This window comes from Malurus melanocephalus, unplaced genomic scaffold, assembly GCF_030028575.1.
Source record: "Malurus melanocephalus ecotype Western Australia unplaced genomic scaffold, MMel_1.1 scaffold_962, whole genome shotgun sequence".
NCBI classification, from domain to species: domain Eukaryota; kingdom Metazoa; phylum Chordata; class Aves; order Passeriformes; family Maluridae; genus Malurus; species Malurus melanocephalus.
The window spans coordinates 69,401-84,373 of NW_026624194.1; the positions used below are offsets into that span (position 1 = coordinate 69,401).

At 44.5% G+C, this 14,973-nt stretch overlaps 1 protein-coding gene across 1 annotated transcript in view; it reads left to right on the forward strand.

Moving 5' to 3' along the window:
* Positions 1 to 14,973, forward strand: part of LOC130585779 (phosphofurin acidic cluster sorting protein 1-like) — a 53,682-nt gene continuing 38,709 nt past the window's right edge. Inside the window, exon 1 of the mRNA XM_057386405.1 lies at positions 1 to 194. Within this exon, the coding sequence (XP_057242388.1) occupies positions 1 to 194 (194 nt within the window). The remainder of the gene's footprint in view (positions 195 to 14,973) is intronic.

The following is a 14,973-nucleotide window of genomic DNA, read 5'->3' on the forward strand; positions in this document are numbered from 1 at the left end:
ATGGCGGCGGCGGCGGCGGGCGGCACGCTGGGATCGGGCCCCGGCCCCGCCGCGGGGCCTCCGGCGGCTGCCGGCGGGACGGCGTCGGCGGCCGCCGCCGCGATGGCGGTGGCCGGCCCGATGCCGGTGCCGGTGCCCATGAACCTCTTCGCCACGTGGGAGATCGACCGCTCGGCGCCGAGCTGCGTGCCCAGGTGAGCCGTCGCGGCGCGCGGGCTGTGCCGAGCCCGGGCACGACCGGGGCCGGGGAGGGGGCGGCCCCCGCAGCATCCCTGCCCCGCCGGACCGGGCTCCTCGGTGTTGGCGAGGCCCGGCCCCGGGCACGGACTGATGCGCGGCGATCCCCGGCCGCCGTGMCCCCGCTGTGCTTCCAGCGGGAGCGGCCCCGGGGATCGGCGGGGCAGGGGGGGACGGCAACGGATCGCGGCTGCGTTGCCTCCATGTTGCAGCCTCTGGCGAGCGATGGCCATGGATATCAGAACGGGGGGGATCGTGGCCGTGCTGCTTTGGAAAGCTGCCTCTTTGCCCCCGAAGTGAACGGTGATGGCCTTACGGCCGATTTCCTGAAGGCAGGCAGTGGCCACCAGGCATCCGTGGGCCTGTGTCACCTGCACTCCAGACCACAGGGAACAACAGGAAGGATTCACTGTGCTGCCAGCTGAACTCAGAGTTGTATCTCTGGCAGAGCTGGGAGACAAGCTGAGTGGTGTARATGCCATCACTCTCTGTGTGGCTAAAGGTGTGGTCCGGGCTAGATGTGCTTATAAACACCTKTCTTGGAGCCAGAAGGTGCCTGATGTGTTAACGAGATGGTTGTCGTTCTGCCCACTCATCTTACCAGACTGCTCAGAAGGTCTTCTCAAGAGATTGACATGGCAAAATCAGGAAGTCACCCTGGTTCCTTGTGTCTCTGGGCTGTGGTGTGTTGTCTGYAATGATGTAGTGAAGTGCTTCGCAAAAATTAGAGGTGTAAAATTCAAGAGGGTGAAAAAGAAATGTTCCTGTAGGGCAGCGGGACACCAGCCTTTGTGGAAGGGCTTTGCTAGATGGATATGTTTGTAGGGGGAAACTCAGTGCCTGAGTGGCCAGATGGGCTGGAGTAGAAATGTTCCAAAATACTCCAAGCYACCAGAGAAAGCCCCTGTGATTGTGGTGTCCAAGAGAGGATTGTGGTGCCCAAGGGAGTCCTGGGCTAGGCGGGCAGCTAGGAAGCACTTTGCAACATGTGTCTGCAAAAAGCCTGTGCACCTTTTGATGACACATGCTGAGGCTGTTGTGTGGAGCAGGAAGCAGTGATCATTTCATAGCTTTAAAGTGACTTGAGGTATTGTTCATTTGTGGGCAGGTTACTCCTGAGCTGGAATTTGGAGAGCAGGACAGAATTACCAGGTTGACTTCCTGTAGAAAACATTTGCATRTGCAGAGTACAGAACTTAGTGATGATGAAGGATGTGTATGTACGTAGGATTCACAAATGGAAGTGCTTCAGGAGCTAGGGAGAGGAGAACTGCTTTGGGCAAACCGAGCACAGAATGACTGAGAATAGTGAAAGCAAGTGCAGAAGAGTGTAGAAGTGGGTTACATGGRTGGCAGGATGCCAGTGGGTGAGAAGAAGCGATGTGTAATCAGTCTGAAAGTTGTTTGTAGAACTGGTTTTTCGCCCAGTGAATCCTGTGTCTTTTCACAGGGACAGTTTCCATTAGCATTGTGTAGATGCTTGTTCTAATGCACGAGCTTCTTTGTGTGCTGATAGCCCCGGGGGCAGCCATCTGACACAGCTGCTTGCAGGAAACTTGTGTAAAATTCATCTGAAATTTAGTCTCTGGAATATCTTCAAAYGTGACATCTGCTAAGATGGGAAGAAGCTAATGGAAATGGATTCTTCCTTCAGAGGCCATGGCTTTCACATGGTGTGCTTGCAGGTCTGGAGAAGTCCTGCCAATGGTGACAGTCCATAGTGACCGGTGTGGGACTAGTGCTTTCCTGTCCTCTGTGGCCCAAGCTTTCCTGAGTGTGGTCACAGGTGGGCACCTGTCAGGCAGGTGTTTGAGTTCATGGAAACTAAAAGGAGTTCAAACCCCAAACTGATCTGTGTTGATGGTGTGTCTGTGCACTGGGCTTCCTTATTGCTTGCTCAGTTGTTTTTTTTTCCTGCTGATATGCTTGGATATGGTATAGTCTTAACATGCTCTTCAAGGCAGAAACTCTRCTGTACTGTCCCAGTACCCAGCATAGGTGGTCCCTGGCCTCACTGTGCTTTGGAGGCAAAATAATATCCATTCAAGGGCAGTAATGCTTCTCCCTTGCATGTGTAACCTTAATTTTTTCTTGCTTATGCATATCTAGAGAAACAAGAACTCTGCGCTGGTTTTAATGCTGCAGAACATGATTTTTTTTTTTTCTAGAGTATCTGTTGCAAGTCTTGGCTGTCCCTGTGCTCTTAGGTGTTTAATTTTCTTCAGTTGCAGCTCTGGGTGCTGCAGGAGTGGGGCTGGGCTGGATCAGCCTTTGTGGGGTTGCTCTGTGCTTGGCTCTTGATGCAGGACAGTTGAGAGGTTGTGTCCAGACCTTCAGGATACCAGAGAGAGTCTGGGCCAGTAAAAATGGGTACTGGAAAGTATAAGCCCCATGGAATGGTTCAGGGTATGACTGCAAGACTTTTGGTGCTTTTGTAGAGGATCTTGGCTTTCCAAGCTCAACTGTTGCCTCTAATGGAAGTTTTTTTTCTGTCCAAATCAGGCACGTGCCACTGAACTAAGCCCACATTTATTTTGGAAATTGCCTTGCTCTCTGAATAGAGGTATCATCCCTCCTGGTGGTATCTTTCTCTTTTCAGGGCCAAGCTGAGAGAGATCTGTGACCTCTTAATGACCTTCCTATGGACTGACTGAGCATAGCCTMGACCCAGCTGCCTTTGGCTTAAGTGGCTCCCGGGGGAAGCAGAGCTGARTTTTACGGGCAGTGGGCTTTTATGCAGGGAGGCAGAAGGAAGTAAACACCTGGAAACCAAACAAAATGCTCTTTGCATCTTCAGTGGGGCAACCCATTGAATTCATTGGTTAGGGATTATTGGCTTCCCATCACAGTGCCTTAGACAGAAAAAAATCCAATTGATTCGTGCTGCGGGGTGTGAAGCATCCTTTGGCTAAAATAGTCCATCAATCAGCCTTAGCTTCCACTCATAGTTATCTTAGTAGAAGTCTTTATAKCAGTGTTCTGAGGTGGGAGTGTCTTTATTGAGATGACTTGCAAGTAAGTCTCTTTACGGATAGTAGCAGATTTTCACTGTATAGAGGCTGCAAGAAATGAGCTAGAGCTTTGCCAAGGTAAAATGTCTGTCTGCATCAAGGTAATGTCTTACTGTGTTTTCATTGTTTTGTATGTTGGTCAGGCAGTACGTCGCGAAAAAAAATGTGACAAAGGACTTAGTGCAAACATACTTGAGATCTTGTTATTTCCAGAGTGGTATTTTCCACCTCTTTTAATAGGACTGCTCTCTTTTTTTTTTTTTTTTTTAACATCTGAGCATCCATAAATGTGAGTTCTTAATTAGGAAACGAGATAAGATTGTGTGATTGTGTTCACTTTTTCCATGACACAGCTGCTGTGTTCAGTGTTATGTGGATGTTGTTTCAGTGATAAGTAGTCATATTTCTAGTTAGAGGTGAGAGGTACGAGTTGTGTTTTGGCTACTGCGTCAGTATTGCTGAGGTCAGACTGCAAAGGCAGATTCTACCTGTAGAGATCATGCTGTGAATGGCATTGCAAGGATTCAAATACCCTGCATTTTGTCCACARTACCTTGTATCTCAATACAATGCATGAGCAAACATTCCAAGTCTTGCTGCCACCCACGCTGTGTGCTCGAACACAGTGTCTCCTGCTTATGGTAGTTAAAAAAGCATTGATTGAGGGAAATGCATGTGGTTTTGGGTCACTTTGTGAGACTATAAACGTACCTTCAGGATATTACATTTCAGAATTTTCTATCATTATAACTTATCAACTTTTGTTTTGGAAAGTTATAGCCTAATGAATGTCTTGTTGCAATGACAGCAGTTGTTGCAAGYACAGCTGGAAATATCCCAAGAGTGCCAGCTAGGATGATCCTTTGAAGTTCTGTGAGGTGAATGCTCTTGCCTCTGCAACCCAGTTTTCCTGTTTGGGCAGTGTCCATTACCTGACAATTCGTGGAGAGTAGGTTAACACTTTATTTGTGCAGGTGTGGTTGCATGATTTCAATTGCCTGAGGTCCAGGAATCCTTTCAGTGCCAGTTCCTGCCATGTGGCATGGAGGAACGCGCTCTCCTCTGGCACCAGCTACATGAAGGGGCTGCTATGGGCTCAGGGATCTGTTTACTCTCAGCACAGAGCATTGCCTGTCTCTTCTACAACCCCTAAGAGTTTTGTGGTGATGAGGATTCTCTGAACTGGATGTTCCTTTAAGAAATGCTTATTCCAGCTGGAATAATGTGTATTTATCTGCCTGAGATGTTCTTGAGTGGTTTCCTGGGTAAATCAGACATTTTCATGGTAAACTTCCAACCTCAGCAAAATCTGTTCTGTTTGGATAAGCTACAGAGTTGCACCTCTGGGAATGTTAAATGATTCCAGATTGTTTCCTCAAAAGATACTGTGATGCCGTGACAAACCGGTGTAGCTTCAGACCCAGAGTGCTTGGGAGAGGCCACAGTTTCTTGCAGGGAAATGGTCTCTTATAASTGGTGATATGCCGTGTTTGAATTATGATTTCCTTTTAGTCCTATATAGAAAACAAAATGTTCTAAACAGCCATCAGATTGCTTATTATTCTTAATATTGTGGGCTTGGCTACAGGCCTGCAGCATAATATATCTCATATGTTGTCCACTATCTGTAGCTCTCTGTGGCAGCAGAGGATTTGGGATTTCTTCTCTGGCAGTGTTTTGTTTCCCTTCTGAGCATACAATAATGGAGTAGAACTCAGGACAAGTATGCCCTGCTAATATGATTGATGGGGGGTGTGCTCTTTGCAAAATGTTAATGGTGACTTCCCTGAGGGTTTAAYTTTATTTGAAGGACCTGTCATGCTGCATGCTAGCCTTGATTTCCAGTGCTTCATTCATTAGCCAGGCTGTGTTGCAACAGTTGTCTGATGGCTTATCAAAAAYGTTGCATTGTTCTTGCTGTGCTAGTACACCACGAGTGCACATTCCTCTTACTTGTGGCTGATGATTAGCAGGCATGTAGTTTGTGTATAGTGCACCCTCTGGGATCAAGATCCCCAGTCCTTTATTCTGTCAAAAGAATAAATTGCTGAGCAGCAACAGCTTGCGGGGTTCCCCCAGCAGATCCATTCTTTAGTAAAATCTGTGCTGATGCTTTTGTGTAATTGTTTGCAATGTGGAATGATTCTAGGTTGAAAGCTATGTCTCCTGTCAACTTTAAAAGTTGTTTCCAAAAAAGAGCCAGAGGTGAAAAACATACTGCATTTTATAGCATGCCAGGCGARCATATGGACAGAGCTATTTTCCAAGCACTTTGTGTTGTTATCTGGTCCAAGCTTTCAGCATCCCAGCTGATGGGGAAACTGTGCTTCTGTTTTGGTTTTTTTTAACTACATCSAAGCTGATGAATACTGTTCTGGGAAACAAGAAGTGAGAGTGCCTTACTCCTCTGTGTGGGATGTGGCAGCAGGAACCTGTTTCTGCCTCTTGGGAAGCAGACAGCTTAAGTGATAGTGCTCTTGTAGCTGGAAGTCTCTTAGATAAATGAGGCTTTGTTTGGATACTTCAGTGTRCTCATTGCAGTGGACTGGAAGGAGAGATGCAATATTTCAGGTGCCTGAGCACGTTACAACTGTGGTTACAGAGACCACTCCCTGCTCTGCAGTGTGATTCAGCGTCAGTGCACACAGCCCAAAATTACACTGGCATTTTCTGCTGGCCTGTTGCAATGCCCTCTCCTAWATAATGCTGCCCACTGGCATCGCTCATGCTATTTCTGTTTCTCTGTGTTGTGGTCTAACTCAGTGGTTGATTCTGTTTAGTGAATTAGAACTCCTCTTGTCCTTTGTTCTATGTTGTCCTTATTTTCCTACTCRTGCTGATTTTTAAACTTCCCCTGTAAATCCTTCTTACCATGTTTCTTATCCTTCCGTGTGAGACTATCTTAACTGGCATGARATCCAAAGCCAGTGCATGTGGGATCATCTTCTGGACAAAAAAATGTCCAGATTCCACACACAGCTATGTGTTTTTAACTTTTTCTGCATATTAATAAATAAATTCTCATCAGTATAGGTAGTCCAGGATGACAGCAGAACTTTGGTCTTTAGTTCCATTTTCCAAAAGTGAAAACCGCTAATAGTTAGGTGTGTACTGTTGCAGTGGTAGCAGGGTTAGAATAAGAGTAACTGGTAAAGGGTTCTGATGCTCTTTTCCTTTTCTTTAATACCCTTCCTCCACCACGGGAGAAGATCCTGTTCGTGCAAAGCCTCTCACTGATTGTTCTGCTGTCTTATTTTCAGTAACAGTTCAAGTAGTGTCTCTGAATCCGTATTATTTAGATAAGTGCCATTTAGATTTACATTATTTATATACTTTCAGAAGAGCTCCTGTGCATTTAGCATTTCCCCATGTTCCTTCAGCTGTCTTCTAGTAGTCTGCTTATTTTCTGCCTTATCAATATATTCACTTTTTTCTCATTGCTCCTTTTCCTCAAAAGCCGTGCACATGTCTGCTGATACTTTTGACACTGTTCTCACATTTTTTTTCCTTGTTCCTGTCTTGGCTTGCATACCTGTAATTGAGCAGTCTTTCAATCTGAGTCTTAGTTTTTCCATTCTCAAAGTAGTTTTGATTTTTTTTTCTCATCATTTAAAGACTATTCCTTGTGAAGCTGTAAAGACTACATCTTGTTCTTGTATGGCGTGTATTTTTCAGCTGAACTGTGTTCTTGATCTGCTTGGGTTGTTTTTTAATGACCTTTACATTTTTTCACTGTTAATGAATATCGGCTTTTTTTTTTCTTCTAGACTTTTGGAACTTTCTTGTATGTGCATCCCTTTAGTAGGAATRAAATACATTCCCTTTAGTAAACATTTCTTTTCAGTTCTCTCATACCTTACACTCAAGGCTGCTTGTTCCAGGTATTCCTTCCTTTCCTGTGTGCTCCTTTGTCAGAAGCAGACTCTGGATGTCCCATTTGGTTTTCACCTGCTGTGTRTATGAATAATTTATTAAATTTTTCCTTGATGTTTGTCAAGTCCCTTGACATTTCAAGCTTYTTTTCCCCTGCCTGTTATGTTCCTTAATCTCCAGTCAGACAAAAGGACAAAATTCCCATTACTCTGCATTTACACAGTGTTCATCTCATCTGTGTCTTGCTTGAAATGTTCCTGTTATTTGGAGGTGATTTTATCGGTTGCCATACTGATTTGTGAAAGTACAGACAAGCCAGCCTTGTTTCAGGTTCGTGCTCCACCCACGAGGATCTGATCAGAGATCTGCATTGTACAGGCATTGGGTATTAAAAGCTTGTGTTGATGAAAAGCCTAAGCACAAATTTGCCAGCTTTGGTAAGAATCATTATTTTGAGTGAAGAATCTTAGCTGTGCAACTCTTTACAAGGAAACAGTTTTTTAAATGTAATTTTTTTTCATTAATTTTATGAAGAAGTCTCAAAAATGGATGCCCATGCTGGTTTGACGCTGTCTCTTTCATGGRCTTGTATCACTTCAGTCCCTCCTCTGTACTCTTGTCCCAGATGTAATTTAACACGCTACAATGTTCCTGAGCCTGCAGGGATTCAGATCTAAGGTGCTTGCCAGGTCAAGATAAAGGCAGAGGAAGTGGATGGGATGACAGTCTTGTGTCCGTGCAACTTCAGGAGTAGCAAGCTGTAATGAAATGTGAACTCCGTGTTCAGCATTAGTAGGAAAATTGGTAACTATGCTTTAAGGAAGCTGCTGTGTGGCTCAKGATTGCCTTTTGTCAGTGTGTGTGGAGGTCTTTACCAAGACAGTCTGGATAATGRAAGGAGTAGGTGTGTATCAGTGACCTATCCCTGACCTCATTTCACCACTTTTCCCAGCTTTTGGCACAGCAGACTCAGAGGTGTATCCCAGTAAGCTCTGCCAGGTGATGAGTGTGAGAATGTGGTCTGTTCTGCATCCCCATTAGCACTTTCTCACTTGGTTCAAAGGTACTTATCACGGTGTCTTAAGTACTTGTGCTTTCCTTTCTGCAGAAAAGGCTTCGAGTGGTGTTTCTGTAATGACCGCTTTGTGGTGGTTGTTTCATTAACACATTTTSTTTTAGCCTGGAGACAGTGAGTGAGCTGTTTAGCAACAGGTACCTGACAGGCTGCTCGAGCTGTGCTGGAGGCTCCGTGGAGGTGTGGTGTATTTGCACCTTGCCATGCCACCGACTGCTGCTCTCTGCTAAACTGGCACTGTGGCGTCTTTTGTTAAGGGATCTTTGGATTTGAGGACAGCTGGTGCAGCAATTCTGCTGCATAYGGAGGCAGAAAATTATGAAATCTGTTATATTTGTGAAGAAAGTTCCGTGACATTAGCCACAGTATTGCCGATGCCTAATTTCAGCATGACTGAAATGAGAGAAGATCAGTGCTGCTGCTGACTTCCACTTCTTTTCTGTGTCCTGAGGTGGCTTTTGGGTAGACCCCCAGTGARCAGCTGAAGTTTTAACACAGTGATTTTAAGTAAAGCAATAACCAGGTAAATATGGAATGTTTCCCAAGTAATGTACCCCTTCTCTTGCTTAGAAAAAAAAAATTAAAACTTCACTGCAGCATGTTACCATTACCCTGTGGACTGGTTAGTAAGCTCTTTTTAAGGTTTCTGAGAAGGCTGTTATGCATCAGTGATTATTTTGGTCACGTGCTCTTTGTTAAAAAAAGTGACTTGTTTGAGAATAAAGCAGGAAGATGACCTTGTGGTTTGGACACTGAAGTGAGGCTTACATTCAGATCCTGAAGTTGCTTGCTCTTTTAATTGAAATACCCCTTTCCCTCCCTGAAGCCACAGCTGTGACTCACGTTCCTGTTCTCCCTACTTTGTTCACAGCTGTTTCCATGCTGCAGTGTTGCCTTTTCCTTGAACATGATAGGGTGACTGTGGAGAGAAACCACCTGAGAGCAAGATCACTGGCAGAGTTTTCCTTACTGTCTAGTCTGCCAGATAGGAATCCCCTGGGAACTGGTGGAATCTGGAGTAGAGCTTGGGGAGCAGTGTGTGGAAATTAATTGGACTTTCTGCTGAGATTTTAAGGGCTCTTTGTGCTGAGAAAAGATATTGTTCCTGRTTGAGGCAATGAATGTCTGCATAGCTTGGAGTGGAATGTGAGTGAGGCTGATGGCTGCGTGACTGGGGAGGATGCTGTGCATGCTGGGACAAGCTGTTTGGGCAGATCCTAATGCTTCCTCTCAGGAGATGCTTCTTGTCAGTGTCGTTATTATCTGGAATTCAGCTTGTGTGACAGGACGTGCCAGGAGGCTATGGCAGAGTCTCACGTCCTGTTGTGCTAGATGCTACATGATGTACTACAATGAAATGTTGCTTGTTTTGTGGGGGTTTTATTCTGTGGTTTGAATAAACATGATTGAGGGGGAAGCAGAGGTGAAGCAGTTCATCCAACAGTTAAAAAATGGCAGTGACAGATTAAATCTTGTGTCTCTGCCTGAATCCAGATCTTAACTCTAAATTGCTTTATTCTAAGRGCAATAAAGTCTTGCTGTAGCAAGGCCCGGGAAATGTAGTTATGTTACTGCAGCTCTCCTGTGCATTTGTTAGGGCAGCAGTTGTTCGGTATGGTTTGTCCTTAATTTTGCTTTTTATTTTTTGTTACCCCTTCCCAAATATTTAGGTATTGTGAGCAACACAGTCAATGAATTGTAGCCTCACAGAGGAGACTGCTAAAAAAGTACACAATGTCTGTCCGATTCTCTCAGCTTCTGATCTATTTGCCCAGTTTTGTACTGTCTTGTCAWGGGCAACTGCCTCAAAGAACCGTATTTCACAGAAAACAGTGGTTAAATTGAGGTTGGAGGTCCTGTTAGGTTCCCCTGTGATGGAGAATTTGGCTGTCTTCCAACCCCTTATTTGCTGGCTGGGTGTGCTGTGGAGGTAACTCAACCACCTTCAAAGTTTCCTGTCTTTTTTTAGCGGGGGGGTATTGATTATCAGGAGGGGGAAAGGAGGAGAGACGACAGCCTGAAAAAAGCCGATATAAGTGCAGGAAAGGAGGTGGGAGAGAAAGGTGCATTTTCAGGCTAAGCCGTTTCAGCTGTGTTCTTTCCAGTGATGCATCTGTGTGGGTTTGTGGTGTGAAAGGATGCAGGGTTGAGAGATTGGTTTCAAGGAGTCTGTTTCATTCATGGTTTGCGCAGCAAGGTGCACTTGCTCCCTGCATAGGTAAATGTGCCTTTAAACCAATGAGTAGGAGGCAAAATTAACAATCCTAAACACCCCTCTTAAACAATTGGAGTAGGAAAGGTTTAACAGCCACCCACTTGCCTTCTAACTTCTGCCTACTTAGAGCCTAGCCAAGAGGAGGGAAAGGAAATCTCTTAACCTGATTATTGTTTGTGACTACAGGAAGCAATCCAGTTACAGCAATACTTTAATCCYGATGCTGTTGGATCCCACTTAGAACAGAGAAGTCTTGGTTCCACACCCTTGCAGGCAGGGATGTGGTGTCTGTAAAGGAAATCACTGAACCTCCCCTCGCCTTGGCCTGAAAAAACTGTGATGAGGCTCCATGCTGAGCGCTTGGAGTTTGCCCAAGGAGTATGAGAACAGTTGGCCCCAAAATTTGAGTCCTGTCTATCTGTCTAGGTAATGARTGACTTCCTTCATAGATGTTTTTTTGGGGAAGTTTGAAGCTGATCCTCATAGTTCTGTGCTCTTGAGAAGACARATCTTGAAAAGCATTTTCCAAAGACCACTTGTGCCACTGCAGCCATGGTTATTTCTCCTCTGGGTGGCTGGCAGAGCTGTGACATAGAGAAGAAACCAGGCTGTAGACTGTGACAAGGGAATGGTGTTCTTTGGGTGAAATGCAGACTGGGTGGTGGGCTGACAGAAGTAGTTAACACCCCAGCTAAACACTGCTGTGTACAGAAGGCAGAGCAGGTATTGGCTCCCAGAAGATTCTGTTCTCTTCTGAGAAATGATGAGGCACTTGTCTTGTGTGCAGTCCTGATTGTAGCAGCAAACACTCCTGTTGACATGAATATGAATAGGTTTCAGGTCCCAAGTGACAGAAGATTAATAACTCTGCTTAATTACASCCTATTTTTTTCTATTACTATGAGAATAAATGACTTTTCAAGGAGAGCTGACTGYGAGATGTGCAGGATGTCAGAACTCTCTTTGGGAAGAAGGAAGAATTAAATAGATCAAGGTTTAAAATCCAGGCAACATTTGTGTCAGAGAAGATCTATGGTCTCTGCCTTCAGAGTAGGTGTATTCTCAGGCCAGACAAACTTTCCTTTGAGGTTAGAAGYGTTCAGTGTAGATCTGTCCCAGGGTGGTTACAGCCTCAGCTATCCAGGTYTACAGAACACCTTCCTTGTAACATCACAATCCAAAGGAGATTATGAAAAGGAAGTGTAGAGTYATTTGATGTTTTGCCAGCACTAATTATACACTTTATTGTATAAGTAAAGCACCTGAAGTTTCAGAATTCAGATCCTGTTATCTGGAAAAAACATTTGCTGCTGATGGCTCTCCAGCAGGATCCCTGAGTTGTTGACAGTGGAGGTGAATTCCTATGTGATACAGTTTCTCTGTTTAAGGGCTGACAGCAACATGGGGAGACTTTCTCAAAAGCAGGAGGAAGAACAACAAACGCTAAAAAAAGGAATCTTCTAGAAAAAAGGAAGGAGAGGAAAAAAAAAAAGAGAATTTTTTTTTAAAAAAAAAACGCTAAAAAAAGGAATCTTCTAGAAAAAAGGAAGGAGAGGAAAAAAAAAAAGAGAATTTTTTTTTAAAAAAAAAGGGGGAAAAAAAGAGATTGTTTGGTGAAATGTGAAAATTTCTAGAAGTACCTTTTGAGTGTCCTGGCTCTTATTGGTTGACTATGGGAAATGAAGCCACTGAAGGGGAAATAACTTGGTTCTTTCTGGGGCTGAGAGAGATAATCTCTGGCTGCCTGAAGAGAGACTTCTGAACAACTTTTTCTTCCCTTATTTTGCATTAGGAAATGTCTCCACAAAATAAGTGGTGTGCRTGTTCTGTAGAGCATCTCTTGCTCTTTGGGCATGTGATTGAAATACAGGGGCATGTGCACACTCTCCCTGCTGCCCACCTGAAAGACAAAAACTGACAAAACCAAATTGTCACCCTTGCCAAGGGCACTTCRGGAATGCATGCACTGCAAAAGGCCTTTGAATTTGAGCTGTGGTTGTGTGACTTAGTCCTTTCTTTTCCTCACTGTGTCTGGGACTCCTTTTGGATTGCCAGCTCTGTGTGCAGCCTGTAGGATGCTCATGGGGTTGAAAGTGACAGTTGTTGCTTSTGAATGGTACCTGGTGAAGAGGTGGTGATGGAGAATATTTGAAAAGCACATGTGTGTGCTGGCTCCACCAGCGTGCTTGTCCTGGACATTATACCTGCACTGGGCTCTGGTTCATCATCCCCCCCTTCTCCTGGGACAGAGGTGCTTAACCTTTTAGAAAAGCAATAAATCCGTTTAAAACAAACAATTTGCAGGCTGGKGTTGTCCATGTCTCTGGTGCAGGTCCAGGGAGAGGGGACAGAAATGGAGGAGAATTTCTGTTCTATTGAACCGGAAGACATTTTGCAACTGTGTCATTAATTGTGTAATTGYGTGACAACTGTCAGCACAAGAGGAACTCAAGCCTGTGCTATTTGCTTATGATCTCCCTGGTTCTCCAGTTCTTAAGTTTTTTCAGTATATCCTACAACATGTAGCTTATATAAAAGTCAGGGGAGGCTGGGTAGCCACSCATATTTTGCACTTGCTAATTTTCTTCCCTTTATATTTTCAGGTTTTATATTACCTTGAGGTTTCCCATATTTCAGCCAAGATAGAATTATTTGTAAGGATTAAGCCTGATGTTTATGATTAGATAAAAGGGCTTTTGAGGGAAGGRGTCTGTTTTATGCCTGGTGACCGTGTTTTTGTGCATGGACAGCTGCAGTGTTTGGTAGGAGAAGCAGCTCCTGAACAAACTCCTCAYGGACTAGGTCTGCTAATGACAGATGGTTTGGGGTGGCAACTGCCTGGTAGTAAAATGACCAGGCCAGTGAAAGAAGATAGCAGAGGAATTTTTCAGGCTTGAGAATTTGTAAGAGGTTGTGTACAACTAATTCAAAAGAGCTTTTCAGTCTTTCACTGTGTTGCAGTTGAAGCTGCCAAAGTGCAGCCATTGCCAGTCTGAGATCTCCTGACTTTGGTTTTGACAYGTTGTCTTAAGATTTACAGACTGAAACACAAAGATTTGTTGCTTGTGCTGAGTTTCATCACACTCTTTTGCTATCATTAAATTGTGCTGGTGGAGCAAATTCACTTAAGCTGAACACTTCCTTTCCTCTGATTTACACCGGCTTTGCTTTGAGAAGTGAACCTGATAAGCTCTCTTGCAATATGTATGCAGCTACACATCAAATAGGCCCTAAATATGGCTTTTTTTTTTTTTTTTTTTTTTTTTTTTTAATGTAAGACCTTAAGGAACTGGGAAAAAACACTTCTCTTTCATGTGGGCACATCTGAGAACAAAGTATTTAGGGTTCCCTGGGACCTATAGTGATACTTCTTCCTTGACTCTTTCTTCTCTGCCCTTGCAGAATTTGGCAYGTGCTTTCTGTTGCAGTGATAGTAGGAGGTTTCCTGTAAAGCTTTTTGATTCTCAAAGGCAGGCTTCATTTTCTTTTTACTTTGCCTGCAGAGGTTATGCTTTGGAGGTGTCATCCTCTCAATAGCAAGGCTAGCAGCTTTCTTCTCCTTGAGAATAAAGATCTAATTTTGAAGATGTATGCAGATTTTGCTGTGAAGGAAGGTGTCTAATAAAATAAGGAWTTTTCTGTCAGCTGTGTGTTTCTTGGTGGCTGCAGCTACCAGRTGAAATGGGTGAGATGCTCCTGAAAMAMAWRCCWTAGAATCAGATCTTTCTCTATGCTRTGAATTACTGGGCTACACCCAGTGATAAAACTGGATATAAAATCCTACTCCTAACTCYGGACAATTCCTGAGGCCACAGCTCTGGAGCGTAACAGAACTGAGGTTTTTCCTCTGTCCTTTCGGATGCATTTCAAGCTGTTTCTCAATGGCTGTTGGCAGACTTCCAGTCTCTTGCTGCCTCACTAAATCATCTGCAGTGTGAGTAGTTTAGTAACACATGAGAATTACAGCAAGCATGAGGTGGTGTGGTTGCAGTGTGTGAAGTACTCTGCTGTGCCCTGGGAATTCAGGTGGAAAGCTGCCTGGAAGTGGTGTTTGGGGTTACTGGTTAGTATGAATCTGAGTGCAAATCCAGGACTAACTCCCCTAGCAGGGGATAGGTTGGTAGTAGTTGTTTTCTCTCTTCTGAGTAGTTTTCTTACCAGTCCAAAGGAGAATGGAGTAATGTGGCATGGGTACTGAGAAGCTGCCTCTTGGTAGAAGAGCAWTGCCTTTTGGGACTCTCTAGAGGCAGCAGCTGCTGGAGGGCAAAGAAAGGGTTTGATGAAAATCCAAACATGGCTGCTGGAAGGATGCTATGTTTTTGATTTCTTCAGCCATGGTAGCTGACATCCATYTTCTCTTCTGTGGATCTGGGTGAATATGTTGTTGGTAGAGAGGAGACAATCTGCCACCTTTCCAGTATTTTCTAAGGCAGTTGTCAGTCCGTGGGTAGGTGGGGAGAAATGCTGACTTTCCAGGCAGTGTTACTGAGGATGAACACCCTTCCTCTTTACTCCTTCTGCCAAGAAATATCTTCCAATGCACCTGCTGCCCTGGACTTCAG